We start from the raw sequence: 17,950 nt of genomic DNA on the forward strand, positions 1-17,950 counted from the left end.
AACTTGGTATGTTAAAAATGAAAGCTGCTATAATAAAAAAAATGTATATGCAACAAACAACAATGGATAACAATGGATTAAATGACTACGTGTAATATAAAAGGGTTATTACCCGCCTCTGCAGTTCCCCTCAGCTGTACATAGCATTTCAGCATCTTTCAGCTCATTGTTTTGGTTTAACGGCCATCAGCTTTACTATTTTAGTTCACTCTCAATGCTCTCAAGCTGTTTTTCATTAAAATAAAGCTCTAAAACAGACAAAGTAAGCGACTAGCCGGTGAACACAGTGGAGCATTTAGCAGCTAAAAAGCCAGGTATGGTGGAGACCAAAACTGAGCTAAAATTAAATTAAATTTTGGACTTGCATTCAACAGGTGGCCAAAACCACAACTTCAAATGAATGCTAATGTTACTTGCTGTTTACTGTTAACTATAATGTTTATCATATCAATTCCAGCTTATTTCAGTTATACCCTGGTGGTCGTAAAATATTGCAGCTTTAAAGGTGACAGGTCCTGCGTGATAACATTCACAACCAGCAGTCTAAATGACACTTGTTAGTAAAGTAATACACACACAACATCTATCATTAGCCCTCACTCAAATTAAACAACAGTTTACGGCTTAGAAAAATATGCAGAACATCGTGTGCATTCTAAACACTGTTGACACGGTTGCCCTTTTAAACCACCAGAAGCATAACAACCTGGCAACATGAGACATCGGTCCCCTCGTTTGTTTTACTGTTGCTATCAAGGAGCGGTTTCCATCGATCGGCTTTAATATAAGTGAGGTATGGATGCCGTGAGGAGCTCAAACAAAGAGATCCATTCTCCTTTTCTTCGTGTAAATGTGAGGATTAGTTGGGGGGAAAAGTTAGGCTCTACAGAGAACAATGAAATCGATAAAGCGCAGACTCCTCACGGAAAGAGAGGTAACTCTGCATCGACTACAGGCTGCTCACACACTCAATCAGATTAACTAATGAAGCAATTATCGATCCAAAGTGGGGCTGCTGGCCGGCACAGGACTGGCCATTAAGTGGATCTTCCCCTCCCTTGGCCATGCTGAAAATGTCAGGGTCACTGTGTTCGCTGCTTGACACAGTTTACTGAAGCCCAATCTGTAGGAGACTAATCACTCGTCTGCCTCCCAGGAGCTGTTGTGAAGGGGCCAACACCTCCAAGGGATAGGGGAGGAATTTGATTTTCACAAAACCTGGAGAGGGGCCAAATTAACTTGTGCCATATTTGCTGCTTCAACTGGGTAAAAATGAAGGATTGGTAAAATAGAACTGACCACCGCGGGGTTATAAATGAGCGCTGTCCTGTCCAGTCTGTGACCCATGCTGCTGCAACCGGTTACTGATGTTGCTCCATTCACCCTGACAAAGCTGCATTATTTTTATACTTGAAACACACCTATGATAATTAGTGTAGACCTGCAACATGAGCCAGGTTTCCTGCCTGCAGCATCCCCCCTCGAATGTCAAAAATGTGTACTCTCATTGCCCGGGTCCATAGCAACGCGATGTTGTTTGTTTCCATGCTCATAGCGGGAGCAGTGTCACAAGATGTCTCACAACATGTCAGAATAAGAGCGCTCATTCTTTCATCAAATAAAAGACAGCTGGAGCTGGTACAGTTCCTCCAATGTGACATGATGTATTGTAATTCATTAGTCTGTGTGTAATCTCTCTCTCCAGTCATGGGGACTGACTGAAAATGCTCTCCCTTGAATACAAAATGAACGCGAGCTTCGGCTGCGTTTATTCCACTGAAAGGAAGTGTAAGCGCAGGTTTATGTAGATGTTTTGGTGACATGGATTTGGGTGTTTTCTGTTTTCTTGTTTGGTGTTTTTCAATATTTAGTCCTTGACCGGCCTCACCTGAAATCCCAATTATAACCACGATGTTATTGTTTGGTAATTGAACACCACACCACGCTCCAGGCTCGGCCATCAGTCAGTCTCATTCACTTTCACACACACGAAAAAAAAAAAAAAAAGCAAATAGTTCTCTTTTGCACTCGACGCACTGAGGCAGGAAAAATATTGCTTTGCGGTTAACTTCTAATCAAATTGCATTAGGTTTTCACAGCCTGTGCCCTCACTCCATTTGCACAAACCATCACAGACCTACATGAATTTCACACCCGGGGTGAGGAATACTTACTCCTTCGCCCAGCCCCACACACACTGTGCGCACACGCAGACGCACACATTTTGTGATCAGACAAGCATGATCATGCAGTTACGGCACAGGGGTAAATCATTTTATTTGCAGCGAGTGTGGTTTTAATGACATTTCACATGCTCTGATGTTATTTTTACCAACTTCTGAAATGGACTCGACGACACTGTCGCTGTTACGCCCGTTTTAGAGCGCGGTACTTCAACAGGAAACAGCCCTCATCTATAGTCACAATCTATTTGTCATCGCACGGGAAACCTGACTTGCCACGACATGCGACTAAATATAGACGGCTGTGACATCATTACACAGAGCCACAACTGAGCACAAGTGCAGAGAAGTCGACGCAAAAGCAAAAGCACTCACATTAATTCTAATTATCAGCATAGTCATTGTATGGATATTAATTATTGTGTCGCTGCTCTTGAATGTGCTCTGTGAAATAAATGAAAAGTAAGGAGATATGAGCAACGATTTTAATAATTAATCACAGCTGAATTATTTATGCGGAAATTTCTTCATTATAATTAACCTCGGACCCACAGCATCCTATAGCCTTCTTTACCATGAACCTTCTGTCCTCTGCCTGGGAGGCACAAAGCGCTGTGTCATTTCCTGCAAGAAACAAGTCTGAGGCGGGGGCTGATTGGAAGTATGCCTCAGTATGTGTGTATGTATATGTGTGTGTGTGTGTGTGTGTGTGTGTGTGCGTGTGCGTGTGAGAGTGCATGTTGGAGACAGCAGAGGTGGAAAGTAACATGCACATTTTCTCAAGTACAGCAGTTGAGTACAATTTTGAGCTTCTGTCACTCTCCGTCTTGGCATCCATTTGTACTACATCTGAGATGTTGTACTTTGTGTACCTCACTGCATATATTTAAGTTACTTTGCCAGATTCAGATTGCTCACCGCAATAAGCTCATCAAATGTCACTGTCGTCAAGTAAAAATAACAAATAAAAAAATCTAAATGTCAACTTTTCAGGAACTCCTAAAAACAGCCTTGTCTGTCTTGATGACACAATACGGTTTTGACATTAAACTGACATTGAATTGACGAGGAATGCAATCTCTCATCCCCCAAAATTGCCTGTTAAAGGAACAGTGTGGATCTATTAGCAATCTATGTTTTCATTAGTGTATAATCACCTGAAACTAAGAATCGTTGTGTTTTTGTTATCTTAGAATGAGCCCTTCATATCTATATATGGAGCTGGTCTTCTTCACGGAGTCCGCCACGTTTCTACAGTATAGCCCATAACGGACAAACCAAACACTGGCTCTATAGAGACAGCCTTTCGTGCTTTTACATGACCTGCAGGCCACCGTAGTTTTCCGACGCGCTTGTGAAACTGCGTTAATGTGAGCCACAGAATGCAAAACTGTGGTACCACCAGCTGCCGTCTGCCTGCTGTTGCTCCTAAAGTAGTGTTATTATGGTAAGGACGGCCTCTGAGCGAGGCAAATGACGTTACCACGGTTTTGCACTCGAAGCTCACATTACCGCAGTCTTGGAAAAGGGAGGAGTGAACGGAGGGGTACTCAGTTGGTTGCAATCTGCAACTACACCACTAGATGCTGCCAAATCCTACACACTGTATCTCTAACAAACAATATATATAATGTGTTAATTATTGACCTTTAGAAGTGCTGATTTTTGTTACCTTTGGACAAAGCCAGGCTGGATGTTTTCCCCTGTTTCCAGTCTTTATGCTAAGCTAAGTTAAGCTAACTGCCTGCTGGCTCCAGCTTCATATTTGACATGTTCTCATCTAACGTTTAACCGAATTAATACATTCGGATCAGAGGGGTGCTCAGTTGGTTGCAATCTGCAACCACACGACTAGATGTCGCCAAATCCTACACACTGTCCCTTTAATGCAAGCTTCGCTACTCATGCATTTACATTATTTAAATATGCAGAGATATAATATCAAGTATTTCATACTGAAATGATTAGCTGATTAATGTATTTAACTCGTTTAAAAGCAGAAATGATCAATTCGGTGGATCCAGCTCCTCAAATATGAGGTTTTGTTGCTTTTTGACATTTAATAGACCAAACGATTCATTGATTCATTGAGAAAATCATTATCAATTTACTGCTGGAGTATATGTTACTGCTAGGCCTAATACTTACTAATATAATAATAATAATAATAACAATAATAATAATAATAATAATAATAATAATAATACATTTTATTTTCAAAGCGCTTTTCTAGACCCAAAGTGTCATACCATGTATTATTATTAGTACTAACATGTACTTTTGCGTCAGTTAAGTTTTAAATGAAGGTTAAAGTTTAGTATTTTTTATTCCACCTCTGGGTATTCTGCATAAAACAAGTCTGAGGTGCTGCTTGATTGAAGGTTTACCCTCTCTGTGTGTCTGTGTGTGTGTGTGTGTCTCTCTTTGTGTGTGTGTGTGTGTGTGTGTGTGTGTGTGTGTTTTATGTCTCTCTGTGTGTGTGTCTCTGTGTGTGTGTGTGCGCGTGTCTCTGTGTGTGTGTCTTTGTGTGTGTGTGTGTGTGCGTGTGTGTCTTTGTGTGTGTGTGTGTGTGTGTCTCTGTGTGTGTTTGCGTGTGTGTGTGTGTGTGTGTGTGTGTGCGTGTGCTTGCTTGCAGAGTGAGTGAGGGTGCCTGTTGGAAAGAGAGAAAGAAGGATGGGTGGATGTGGGGGGGAGAAAAAGAGGAGTTGAAGATGAGAGTAAAGGGGATGAGAGGAGGTAGAGAAGTGTGTGGGGGTGGGTGGTGGTGGTGCAGGGACATGGTGGGTGGGGGGGGTTAAGGGGAGTCTTAAGAAAAGGGGTGGGTTGAGTTGGGGGTGCACTTGTGTGTGGGAGGAGGGAGGGTGGGGGTGCTGCTGGAGGGGAGAGGGAGGGTGCATGGGAGGGTGGGGAGGTGTTGAGGAGGGTGAGGAGGGTGGTGAGGGAGGAGGAGCTGCAGACAGGATCCCCCGCCCTCGTGCTGCTCGTCTGCGTGCCCCTCACAATTACCTGTTCCACCAGAGCTGATGTGAGCGCGAGTTGGTGAGCACATGCCACGTTGAGAGAAGAATAACTGCCTTTATTACAGCAACAACAACAACAACATCAGGGGCTCAATAAGGACCGGTTGAATTTAACCCCCCACAAAAACTCAACTCAACCAAGTGGTTTAAACAAACCTTCTGCAGCCGACTGAAGGATCTGAGAAACCCGCAAGGATGCACTTGTTGTCCGCCAGCTGCGTGTCCCTCCTCTTCACCGCGCTCCTCCAGCAAGGTAAGCTGCTTTAGTCCCTCTATAGCCGGGCACAGAGGTGCTGTTGATGCAGGGTTTACTCCGGAGCTCTGGAGCTGCAGGTATAGCCTCCTATATGAGGAGAGGGAGGAAAAGTCCCAGCAGGCACCACGCAGGTGCCACCAAAACTTCAGCCCGGGTTATCGATCCCATTTCCGGGGAGCTGGTGGAGCAGCAACGCTCTGAGTGTTTATTATAGTCATAAGTTAGTGATATGTTATATAGTTCATGTTACTCCTAGGTGATATTTAGTCATGCATGCTCATTGTATGTGGATATGGTTTTATGCTAATAGCTAATAGTCCTTATTTGTGCTCATAATTAGCCTTCAAGTCATGAAAAAATCATTGTTTTTGTCTATAAAACACATATAATGCAGTGCACTTTTATCCATGCAATTGTGTCAAAGTATGATTTAAAAAACACTACATTTTTTTTTTATATTTTCCATTTTTTTTATATCTACATCTAAACATCTATAATGTATGAAAAAAAGATAAACCAGTTTATTTTAACTTCACTCACCTGCAGTAAATGGGTTATTATTGTAAATTCCTTATATCTATGAACTTTTTTGTGTATAAACTGCTTATGTGACATGAAATAGGTTATATATGTATTGTCCATTGTGCCACCCTTTTTTTTTTTTTAATTCCCCCCCACATGATGGGAGAGGCAGGCATTGAGGTAGTCATCATCACATGTGCTCATGCCATGATGTCATCATGATGCCTCATTCTTTTTTAATGTGTTTCCTCTCCTGTTAGAGTAGGCTGTTGAGGGGAATGATGCTGCGTTCACATCCTGTCTGATTTATTGTAATTACGGGCTGCCTGTTGGCTGCTCCTGATAGTCCTCCCGACTAGTAATTACACGTAGGATAGGATTCATTTTGCATGTGAGCAGTTGTAAAGGCTTCTGTAAAGTGAACGCTTCCAAGTTATTATAACCAAGGAATTGGGTTCTTTGGGTGTGATGTGAATGCGGCGACTTTGGCATTGAAGTGGTGATTTTGAAATTTGCTTTTGAAAAATAAATGATTTTACCCCTGGTGGCTCTGAGAAAGAAGAAAAAGATGAAACAAGGACAAAGTATGCTTTTTAATAACACTTCTTAGTCGTAATTCTGGTATTTAATGTGCAGAAGGTGTTTTTTCTCCTGGCTTTGTTGTCTGCTCCATCAGGCCAACAGGTAGCAGCACCATGTGCTCGCATCACTCAGCCAGGCCATTAAGCAAAGCTGCACAGGAGCTCAAAGTACTCCCTTTGGAGAGGAATGGGGCGGAGAGGTCGAACTCACTGTACTCCCCTCCACCTCGTCACACTACGGTGGCGCCTGTTGTTGTAAATTAACACCATGCAGCAGCTATCAGTCAGGCTCAGGCGGTTTGTTTGAGAGGAAACGAATGGCCCTTTTAAGGTTTTCTTACACCGCTGTGCCGTGTGCTTGAGACAGGAGCGAGAGTGCACTGAGTTTTGGTAATGAGGTTAGACTTTATGGTCGTCCACACTGCTGCTGCTGCTGCTGTTGTGTGTTTAGCAGGCCTGAAGTGATGGTCAAAACATGTGGGTGTGTTTGCTGGCTTAAACAACAGATGGTCAGTCTTCTCCATGTTCTCCATGCAAGAAAAAAGTTTCTCTGGACTTGTTCCAAAACAGAAATATTCTTCAATTTGCTCAAATCTGACTGAAAGGCTTTTATTGAGTTTGGGATTTGCAATAAAAACTGCATCGATGCTTGTAATAAAAAAAACTAAAAAAAACAGGCCTGCTGTGTTTATTATATTTGAACTGATGAAAAAGCAACAGCTCCCGGGGCTTCGGCGTTAAAGGCCGAGCCGCGGACACAACCGGATGGAGCAGAAAAACAGAGCTCCGAATTACAGTTAGAACAAAATAGTCAGATAACATGCATCTGTTTTTTTGTTCACTCCCTTGTCTCCACCCTTCCCCCACCGTCGCCACCACCCTCGCCCTCACCCCCCTCCTCAACAGACAGGCGGCGCTCGGTGTCACAGCTGGTATTACTTGTCAAGCGAGTGGGGCTGTCCCTTTTTTTGCTAATGGACTAATCTCTTGCGGGGGGTCACCCAATTTCACCTGAGATAGATTCGGCCCCCTCTCTTTCATCTTTAACAAGGTTACGTTCAGACCTGTCTTCGCGAATGTTGTGATGTTAATGCACAAGAACAGGAAATTTAATTGTACACTTGCTACATGTGAAATCGTGGTTACACATTTGTGTTCTTGTGCACGTCCCGTCTTGTTTATAGGCGCTTTCCTCTTGATGTTTGAAGGCTGCTTGTGGTTGTTTCTTCTTTGAAAAGAGATTTCTTTGTGACTCGCACAGTATTGTATCCCTTCATGCAAAATTCAGATGCGTTCACGAGGAGTACGGCGACTCAACCGAATCATGGCTTTGAATAAAAATGCTGCATCTGTACTTTGTGCTATCACTTTAATAATACTTCCGCTCTTAAACTAGTTTAGTTGTTTGTTGATCGAATTGGGCGAATGGCTCGCTGGCCGGCCACAGAGCATAATCAGATTGCAAAATCAAGATTAACCATCTGAATAACAGGAAATACATGAGGAAATATGAGAATCTGCAGAATATAAAGATTTGATTATGGCTGCAAAACATCCTAAACTAACAAAACCTCCTATTCATCCATAGTTCTTCTCAATTGTTAGAATAGGAATGCTTAAAAAATGTGCCCCAAATGGGATATCTATCCACACACAACTCATCACACTGCTGGATGCTTAACCCAAATGTGGTAGCTCATAATGTCTCTCAAAAAGCTCTGCTAGGACTCTCCGTCCCCAAAAGTGTGAAGTGGAATCTTTTATAGCATCACACAGTTAATGCACTTGTATTTTTGATGGAAAAAGACCTCTAGTATTGAGCAGGAAGTGAGACGTATGCCATTACTCACCCAAGAATCACAACGCGAGAGAGATACAAGAGAGACACAGATGTTCAATTAGGAGGATTTTTGTGTGTGCATTATGTCCTCCTCGGGCCTTGATCAGAAGAAGAAATAAGTGGAAAATGTGGCCAGAGATGTTGTTGATGGAGAGAAAAGAGGGACACTTTTCATGGGCGCCTCAAACAAGACAGGGTCGCTCAGACAGGCGAGGTCGTACTGTAAATTAAAGCAGCATTGGGGTGGGGGGGGAGCCTGGTGTCACTTCCCATCAGGGGGTGCAGGATTCCTCCCAGCGCCCCTGGCAGCAGCGCTTTATAGGCCCGGATGTGGTGCTCGAGCTTTAATTAACTACTGACACGGTAAGTTTAGCTTTAAATTGCAAATAACTAAAAATAAAGATGAAGATCTGGGTGACGTAAAGCTAAAAATAACCCAAAGTTGTGATGAATTTAAAACATGGCTGTTACATAATCTTTGATGCTGCACTTAAAAAGAGCAAAGAGCAACTCTGAAAATTGGGAAATCTCACTCACATTAACCTGCTCTTCTGTGAGAGGGGAAGAAATCTTTGGATACTAATTGACAAGAAATTAGGCTGATGCATCAGCTCGTCCCCAGAGAAATGATGCTTCTAACATATGCATCTGGACCATATGGTGTTTTTAGCTGCTCACATACAGTAGACTTTGAATTAAATAGGCCAATAAATGATGCTAGATTGGGCAGAGTACAGTTGGACAAAACTGTAATTCTGATGTAACACAGTTGAATGTGGACATTCATTAGTGATTTCTTTTGGTCTTTGTCTGCCGTGCACCCCCTCACACAGTGGGTTGCAACAGTACACCCCCCCCCATCCCCAGCAGGACACTGAACAGGTGGAGGAGTGTTGGTTTTTAGGGCCGTGAAGGGAGGGGGTGTCTCTTTATGATTCCTGTTTGTGTGTGCAGTTGTTAAAAGAAAACACTTTGTCCCCATCACTCACGTTGAGCTAAATTATAACTTTTCGCCTCATCATTAACGTGATTATAACTTTTAGAGGTCGTTGTTTTTAAAAAACTGTAGGATATATATTTTTAGATTTGTTCCACTAAACCGAACTTTAGATTAGATGTAGTGAGACGGCGGTGGAGAAATATGAGCTACCACGTGAACATGCTGAGTTTCCTACATGTCACAGAGAGCAATCCGCTCGCTGCTGGACTCGCCGAGCGGGGAGATGTATGGGCGGCTTTGCCTTGAGAAAATGAAAGGACTTGTGTGGCAAAAGCAATCACTCTGAGGCAATGACTCAATGAGGAAAAAGGCCTTTTGTTCGCCTGTGACAGTTTTACGCACAGGATTATCAGTAAAACAGCAGCAAGTGAATCTTAATTACACTTTGGTGATTGGTTTGCCCCATTTCTGGAGCCGGAGTGTGAGATATATTCAATCTTGGCTAAAATTGCCTCTTCAGCTGTCCATTTTTTGGTGTAATTTGCTGGCCAGGTTAAGAAAGGCCGGTTGAATTTAGCACTTAATAGACTTTTTATACACGCTGTTATATAGTTTACATGGTGTATATTTAGGTGAGGTCATTTTAAAGTAAGGGAAAGCATTGTAATGTTTTACCAAAAATACTAACATCTCAGTTTTTTCACTTTCCTCATTGTGCACGCAGGTTCCTTGCTCTGCCGTGCAAAATAATGGTTTATTTGTTATCCGAGGGGAGGGACCAGGGTTCTATTGTTTCAGCCATAAAGAAAGGCTTAACAACAGGAGAGGGATGACTGTGCTATGCAGTAGTGCTCTGTTCTTTATGCAGGAATACCCCCATTGAAATGCATGAAGGTATCCTTGGTTTTGGTGAAAGCCCAACAGCACTCTGAAATTGGGCAGCCCTTGTCTCAGGGACAAAAAAGTGAGGTTGTTTCTGTCTTTTGTCATTGACGCAGCCCCCCGGCTTTCACTGGATTCCTGTGGACTCCCGCCGACTGTATTGTGAGGCTGGCTCTTTTTAAACAAATGAGAGTATGATAGCGACTTCTTGCTCCCGCTTTTCTCTTTGTCATTAATATGGAACAGCACACACCCCTCGAAGAGGGCACAGAGAAGCTGCTGCCTGTCCCTGCACTTCACATGTGCAACCTGACTGTGGGTGGGGGTGTGTGGGGGTCTCTCCTCCATATGAAAAGCCTGTGGCCACACCCATCTTTAACAGGGCCTGGATCTTTGTTCAAATTCTCCATTAGAGTCATTGCTCTGTCTTAATGAATTCTTTGAGCGGCTCACATTAACTGTGATGGTAATCGTTCGACCTCGGAGAATATTTAAGAAATACCGTAAAGGGGCATATTATGTGTACGGGAAGCCTGAGGGCGGGTGCTTATGTGGCTTTTGTTTTTTGTGAATTACATCTAATGAACTTCTTATTCTCATTATAATTTATCTTATAGATTTAGCAAAGACAAAGACACTGTTCCTGCCGCTTACAGCAGCAGGGGCTCCTGCTGACCCATGAAAGGGGTTAGTGGTGAACCTCTGATATTTATGCCGGCACTCCCATAAAGTCATTACTTCTGCCTATTTATGAGAGTCAAGTGGCAGGACAGGAGGTTGCTATTGTGTCAGGCCTTTATTTTGACTTTGTCTGTGGTTCAGGGAAGTCAGTCGGGTTGACACAGCTTTTGTGCAAAAGGTGAAACATCCATTTAAAGCCCGGGGCCAACTAATAAAATGACATGGAGGTTTCTTCTTCTATTCATTTCTGAATCATCCTCTGTCGGGCCAGAAGCTCGTTTGCAATACTGAGAAGTCGCTCTATTCATTCAGACGCTGTTTAGCAATCCTTCATTCATGAAACATCGCGCCGCTCCCCGTTACGCATTGCCTTTGGGACTCAACAGAACGGTCTTGTGTCTGCGTTTGACCTCGGTATTCACATTCTTGCCATTTTAAAAGCTGTTTCTTTGTGTTGGGATGATGTCCACCATCAGCAGCAGTCTGCAGCGCCCGAAGCTATCTTTGATTACACGCTGCTTCGGTTGAACTTGCAGGAGACAGGAGTTCTCATTCAGGAAGACTCCCTTTCACAGAGGATAGCAAGAGTGTATATCTCTGATTGGAATTAAAAGCCTCTCATTCTGTTAGCGCCTGAGTACGAAATAGGATAGACATTAAATAGTTGGCCCAGCGATCCTCTCTGGGTCATCATTGTATCAATACCCTTGGGACTACCCTTGAACCTTTTATAGAGGTCTAAAACATGCTCATGGGAGGGGGAGGAAAGCCCAAGCCTATTCTCACATGCTGGATGCCTCTCTGGAAATTTCAAATCATGGTGTTTTTCTTACAATGGTTGTTATCTTTTTGTAAAACTTGCTTTACCCATTTACTGGATTTCAAGCTGCTGGATTCACAATTGATGTGATGCTGATCTTTTTGATCCAGCTACAAAAGGCCAACTACAGAGTCCACACCACCCACCAACCTGAGTTAATGTAACACCTTAAAAGTAATGGATAAATGGTTTATATAGTTAAAGGGCCAGTGTGTAGCATTTAGGGGGATCTATTGGCAGAAATGGAATATAATATTTGCATGTTTTCTTTAGTGTACAATCACCTAAAAATAAGAATAGTTGTGTTTTCATTACCATAGAATGAGACGTTTATATCTACATACAGAGTGGGTCCTCTTCACAGAGTCCGCCATATTGCACCGCAATGTTTCTACAATGGTGGCCCGGAACGGAAAAAACAAACAATGGCTTTAGACAGGGCCATTTGCGCTTTTGCGTCTGCCACCATAGTTCTTCTACTGTTTCAGTCGGTTGCAATCTGCAACCTCACCGCTAGATGCTGCCAAATCCTACACAGTGCACCTTTAAGAGAGGATAAACATTTGATATATTTACCTATAGCCACAAGTGATGGATACGCAGGTTAAATAATTATCTAAAAGTATAGCACATAGCCAGATAAAGGAATTATCTATTACATTTGGCTAATTATGTCAACCGTTTATCCTTTAGCCAAACAGTTGAAATAGCTAGTTAAAAGTGATCCAAGAACAGTTGAATTAATCAAATTAAATAGTTGAACCGGTTAGCTAAAAGTAGACATCTGAAATAGTTGGCTAAAAGTATTGGATAAATAGTTGAAACGTCCTGCTTCTGCCACTCCAAGTGGTAGTTGTACAAATGCAAATGCAACATAGAGGGATCCAGGGATGATGTATTTTTGTTGGCCAACCAGGAAGTTAGCATCGCCATGGTTCCCTCGACAAAAAGCCAATGGTATTTTTTCCATTGGGTTTTGGATTACTGCAGAAAATAAGCTCTGTGGCAAACACACCTTTATGATACTTTCATGTTTTGTTAGGCAAGATAATCTTCACAAATGAACACCACTTTTATTTTTTGAAGTGTGAATGCAATCGCCACAAGTAAAAAGCTAAAGTTAGGCTATGGACGAACTATACCACGGACACATGAACACGAGTATACACAACGAGGCTGTAAAGGCGGACTAGTGTTCGGCATGATGACGTTTAGTAGTCTCATTTAGCCACTTGTTAGCAACCGCCTTTTTAAAGACATATAAAGGCATCAAAATTCACAAGTGGTGTATTTATTGATGTATTTTATATTGTAGAACAAAACGTTAACATATCTTGTGTTAACCACAGACCTTATTTCAGGCATCTAACTACAAAAAACATTAAAAAAAACCCAGTGACTTGCAGACGAGGGAACCGGAAGTGCTAAAATGCTAACTCATTTCTGGGTTTTAGGACTCAGTCTTGCAGCACTCTATAGAAATCTGTATAAAGAATAATATTAGCATATAAGGAGTACTTGAGATGATGTGATATGTCAGACAGGTTGGGAAAAACAAAATATTATTTGGATGTTGTTGTGACTACCTACTGATGCTTCAGAGCACATGTTTACTGTATATATATACATATATATACATATTAATTAAAATATAGATTATTATTGGACCCTGTCTGGGAGAGTTCCTTGCTCTAAACATAAATCGTTAATCCTCCGTTCCCCTTTCAACCAAAGACATTTTCACATTCCAGTCCTTGAGAACTTCCATCCCGGCCCCAGGGCATATACTTCCTGTGCAACTTCACGGAAAAACCATGATTAAGTGAGAAGAAATGCGACCCTTACATCAAAACAATCTTGCTGTAAGCAAAATGCGTCAGCTCTAGCGACACTGTTTCCTCAGATTCAACATTGGTTTTTGTTCAAAGAAGTCAAGTGACGTCTTTTTGCATGGTAATTACCCCACTAGCGATGCTTTGACTGATAAATGACTCGGAGATGTGTTAGATGTTTTATGATAAGACGCTCTGCTTTGCTGTTAAGTATTCAGCTGTCCCACTGCCAGACTTTACTAGGAAGGTGAAGAGATGCTTGTCTGGTAATTGGATGCAATACTTAATTTTCTAATGGGACATCTTAAGAGGTCAAGTCGCCTTGTGTTCCCGGGGAGAATCTCTAAGCATTATACATCCCACTGGTGCATTTTAGATACCGACTCTAGTACTGACTTGTCCTCTCTTGGCACAAAAAAAATCGTCGTGCATGACTGATTTCACTCTGGCTCGACTGCAAGGTGGTCGCAAAAGAAAAACAGCAGTAATGTTTGGTAGTAAACTCACAAGCAGCTTGTCTACCCGGGGCCATTGTCATCTAAAAGTTGCTTTATTACCGTCCCCGGCTTGTCTAGAGTGAGGACATTGTTAAATGAACTTTGCAGGGTTTAATTTTGAGTAATGAAGATGCCATAACCCATTATGCTGCCATTCATTCCCCCCACATACAGGAGGTAGATACGGAGGAGATGACACATCATTTCCTCATATAATGATAGTGATTTCATTTCAGCGTGCAGGGCCACACAGCAAAAAATATGACATTGAAAAATTAACTTTTTTTTGTAAGACGTTTTACGGTAAAGCGGCCTGGATTTTCTGCTCTTTTCCGAGGAAATCTCCGGATTACCCGTCTTATTGTGGAGGGCCTGCCACAGCACGCTCATGTATAAACAGAGCCAACACAAACAGATACACCAAACCAAGACAACATCACAGCCACAGCTTGTCATTTCTTGACACAATAATATGTCCCACTGGGTAACTAATAATTGTTACCTTTCTGCTCAGGGTGGAATTTCCTCAGATATCATGCTTGAGTGAATATATATAGCTTACTGTCCTCGGTAATGTCTTGTGTTCATTGCATTTTTATATCTCAGGTCATTACATCTGGAAATAAGTATGTTCTTAATATTAACAACGGAACATAAGAAGTTAGTTTCGAGATGTTTTCCCTCTTGTTCTGTTTGACATCTTTTCTGGTGAGAAGTTCAGATGAGATTTAAAACACAGCAATGCTTTGAGCTAAATGCTTACATCAGCATACTAACATATTCACAGTGGCAGTGTCAACATGTTTAGCAGGTATGATGTTTATCATGTTAACTGTCTTAGTCTAACCATTTAGCATGCTAATATTTGCTAATTCGTACTACATTGAAACTTGATGCCATTATTTTTGCAGGTATTTGGTCATTAAATTCCGGACAAATTAACATTTTGACATGAAGATACACCATGTGGAAAGCGAAGGGGTTACCTAAGTTATAGTTAATAGTTGCAATTCATCCTGAGGAGATCATGAATGTCTGTACTTGGGCTACAAAAATTATGGTTCATTGACTATAAGAAAAGTTACTGATTCCTTTTCTGTTGATCAACTAATCAATCAATTGACTCTACGGCTGTAGTCTGTACAAAACGTCATTGCAATCCATCCAGTAGTTGTCGAGACATGTCCCTCAAAACCGCAAAGTTTTGACCTCATGGTGGTGCCAGAGAAAACTTCAGGGGATCACCAAAGTCATTGGGCTTCATCATCTGCGTAACATAAATGTCTGTATAAGATTTCATGGCAATCCATGCAACAGTATTGAGTGGTGGATAGGGGTGTAAGAAATTATCGATACACATGACTATGGCGATATATTGGTTTTGTTACTGTATTGATTCTCCAAAACACTGTATTGATTCTTAACTTATTAATTAGAATCCGACGGCCCGGCCGCTTTTCTAGCTTTCGGAGGTTGTAGCAGGGGATGACATACTGTAAATGTTCTTGTCTGTGACTGACCTTCTGGCAAACCGAAAATATTTATATTTTAGGACTGTCAAAGTTATTGCGATAATAACGCATTAACGCAAATTCTTTTAACGCCACTAATTTATTTAACGGATTAATGCAAATTGCGATTTTTAGGTTGTTTAGGCTCAGTTTTAAAGCTAGAGTGAAGATACTGGCATCATATGAAACTAGAAAACCCAAGGAATCCATTGGTGCCAATGTCATACTAGCATGTCATGAATGAGGCTAAATATAGTTCCAAAGTTACGCTAAATTGGCATTACCATTTTCAAAGGGGTCCCTTGACCTTTGACGTCAAGATATATGAATGAAAATAGGTTCTATGGGTACCCACGAGTCTCCCCTTTACAGACATGCCCACTTTATGATACTCACATGCAATTTTGGGCAAGTACAAATGTGTTATTTTTGCTTACTGTATCGCAATATATTTAATTGTTACCTCTGTATCGTGATATGTATTGTATCGCCAGATTCTTCCCAATACACAGCCCTAGTGGTCGACAAAAACGACATACCGACATTGCCAACTGTAGCACCATGCCTCTAGCGTGGCTCAAAATACATCCGCATGGTGTAATTCCAAATATGTGTAGTTTCTACTACTACGATTTAGTTTTTTTAAAAAACATCCCAGCAAATATCGTAATTTATCAGTGATGGTTTTGTTCTGCTACAATTTATAGCACATTCTCGACTTTCAGGGGCTCCCCTGAATGTAGCCCCGAGCTCCTCTATTTTTGTCTGACCCTGCTTTAGAGGCATTTCGTTGCTCCAGAGGACTTTTTTGAACAGCGTGTTGACTCAAGTTTGCTTGAAGCGGGATAGTCTGTGCAGAGCAGCCCCATGGAGATTTTCACCCCCGAGCTCTTCAGACCACATTGTAGATATTTTGTAGATATCTTTCAGAGGCACTTATTGACAAGCTTTGTGTGAAGCGGGGTGTTTGTCTGTCTGCTGCTGCTCACTATCAGTCAGATCTGCAGGGCTTCTTGTGCTCTCATACTGGATGTACCACACAGAACAAGAAGCAGAGGGGGAGCGGTTAAAGGGTGGATGGTTAAAAGCACTTACCTTGATGTATGGCTTCTCCTCATGTCATAATGGAAGAGGAAAATGCAATAGCCAGTACTAATGAAATTATTATGCCTTAAAGGACCTGGGTACCCAAGACGACGGTGACACATGCTGAATCACATAAACCCAGAGTGGTTATCTCATTGTACAGAAACAGAAGACGCAAACAAAAGGGCACGATTGGGTTTGTTGTGACATTTCTATCCGTTACGTGTCGTTGGTCAAAGAGAGGATAACACTTTTATTGACCTTGCTAGAAAGATAAATTGTCTTTTGGACATAAGTGAATTTATTTCACATAAACTTTACAGACTACACAAATCCATCATACACAGAAACCAGCGTGGCGCCATCGGAGTTTACACTGGTAAACCATGATCCCGCCACATAAGTCTGAAAGTCCTGAAAGTCGTAGGAAGACTCAGTGGTGTGACAGCGCATGTTAATCTCCAACCTTTCAGAGTACTCCATCAAAGCAGACGTCGGTCCGTGGGTATTAAACGTGAAACCACACAGATTTGATGTGCAAGCAGGTACATAATCCTTTGTATGTATTATCTGCATTCCATGTATTCCTCCCACCGCTCTCTGCTCTGTTTAGCCAGCAGAGGCTTTAGGACCCCCCCGGAGCCAGAAGCCAAAGCAGGACACAATTTGAAACCGTCATGCCCTCTTAATACCAACCAGGCTGTTTGGCTTATTGGGATGGGGAGCGTTGCCTGCTCCGTTTCACAGTGAAGGGTTAGAAGGTCAGGCCTGTCATTATGAGTGCACAACAGCATACATGACTCTTTGCTCAACTAATGCAAAAGTATCAGGCTCGCCGCGGCAATTACCAGAGATGAAAGCTACACAGGCCATCTGCTGAACAAATAGAAATATCTACCTGTTAATATTTTCTGTTGTTCACGGCGTAACAAGGCATGCATTATTGATGCGGCAAAGTAGGCGCCGTGCAATACATTCAGACAATGGTACAACTATTACACATTTTTCCATTAATCATCCATTTTGTGTTGAGGGGGAAAATATTAGTCCGTGGCTCATGCGGCGCCTAATGAGCCACTTTAAGATCGATAAGTGGAAACATTCTCGTTGTAAAAGTGATGGGCTGTGTGTTCATCCCGCTCTTTCTCCACCACTCTGGTCAGGGCTGAGTGTGGGTCTGTGCTGTGTAGACAAGGCGGCATTTACCTTCAACAGGGGTGGTGGTGGGGGGGGTTGTGGCAGCAGGTTTGATTGGTATCCTCAGGCACCTACAACTGTAATATGGTCATACAGATAGTA

General features: G+C 42.1%; 1 protein-coding gene across 2 annotated transcripts in view; it reads left to right on the top strand.

Annotated features, from left to right (window-relative positions):
* Positions 1–5,157: 5,157 nt before the first annotated feature.
* Positions 5,158–17,950, top strand: part of LOC119491984 (CD166 antigen homolog A-like) — a 43,580-nt gene continuing 30,787 nt past the window's right edge. The window contains exon 1 of one of the 2 annotated variants that reach the window (XM_037776273.1): positions 5,158–5,456. In XM_037776273.1, coding sequence (XP_037632201.1) covers positions 5,399–5,456 — 58 coding nt within the window. In that variant the 5' untranslated portion in view covers positions 5,158–5,398. The remainder of the gene's footprint in view (positions 5,457–17,950) is intronic. The other variant, XM_037776272.1, reaches the window with a different exon arrangement.

Source organism: Sebastes umbrosus, chromosome 7, assembly GCF_015220745.1.
Source record: "Sebastes umbrosus isolate fSebUmb1 chromosome 7, fSebUmb1.pri, whole genome shotgun sequence".
In the NCBI taxonomy this organism is placed as follows: Eukaryota; Metazoa; Chordata; class Actinopteri; order Perciformes; family Sebastidae; genus Sebastes; species Sebastes umbrosus.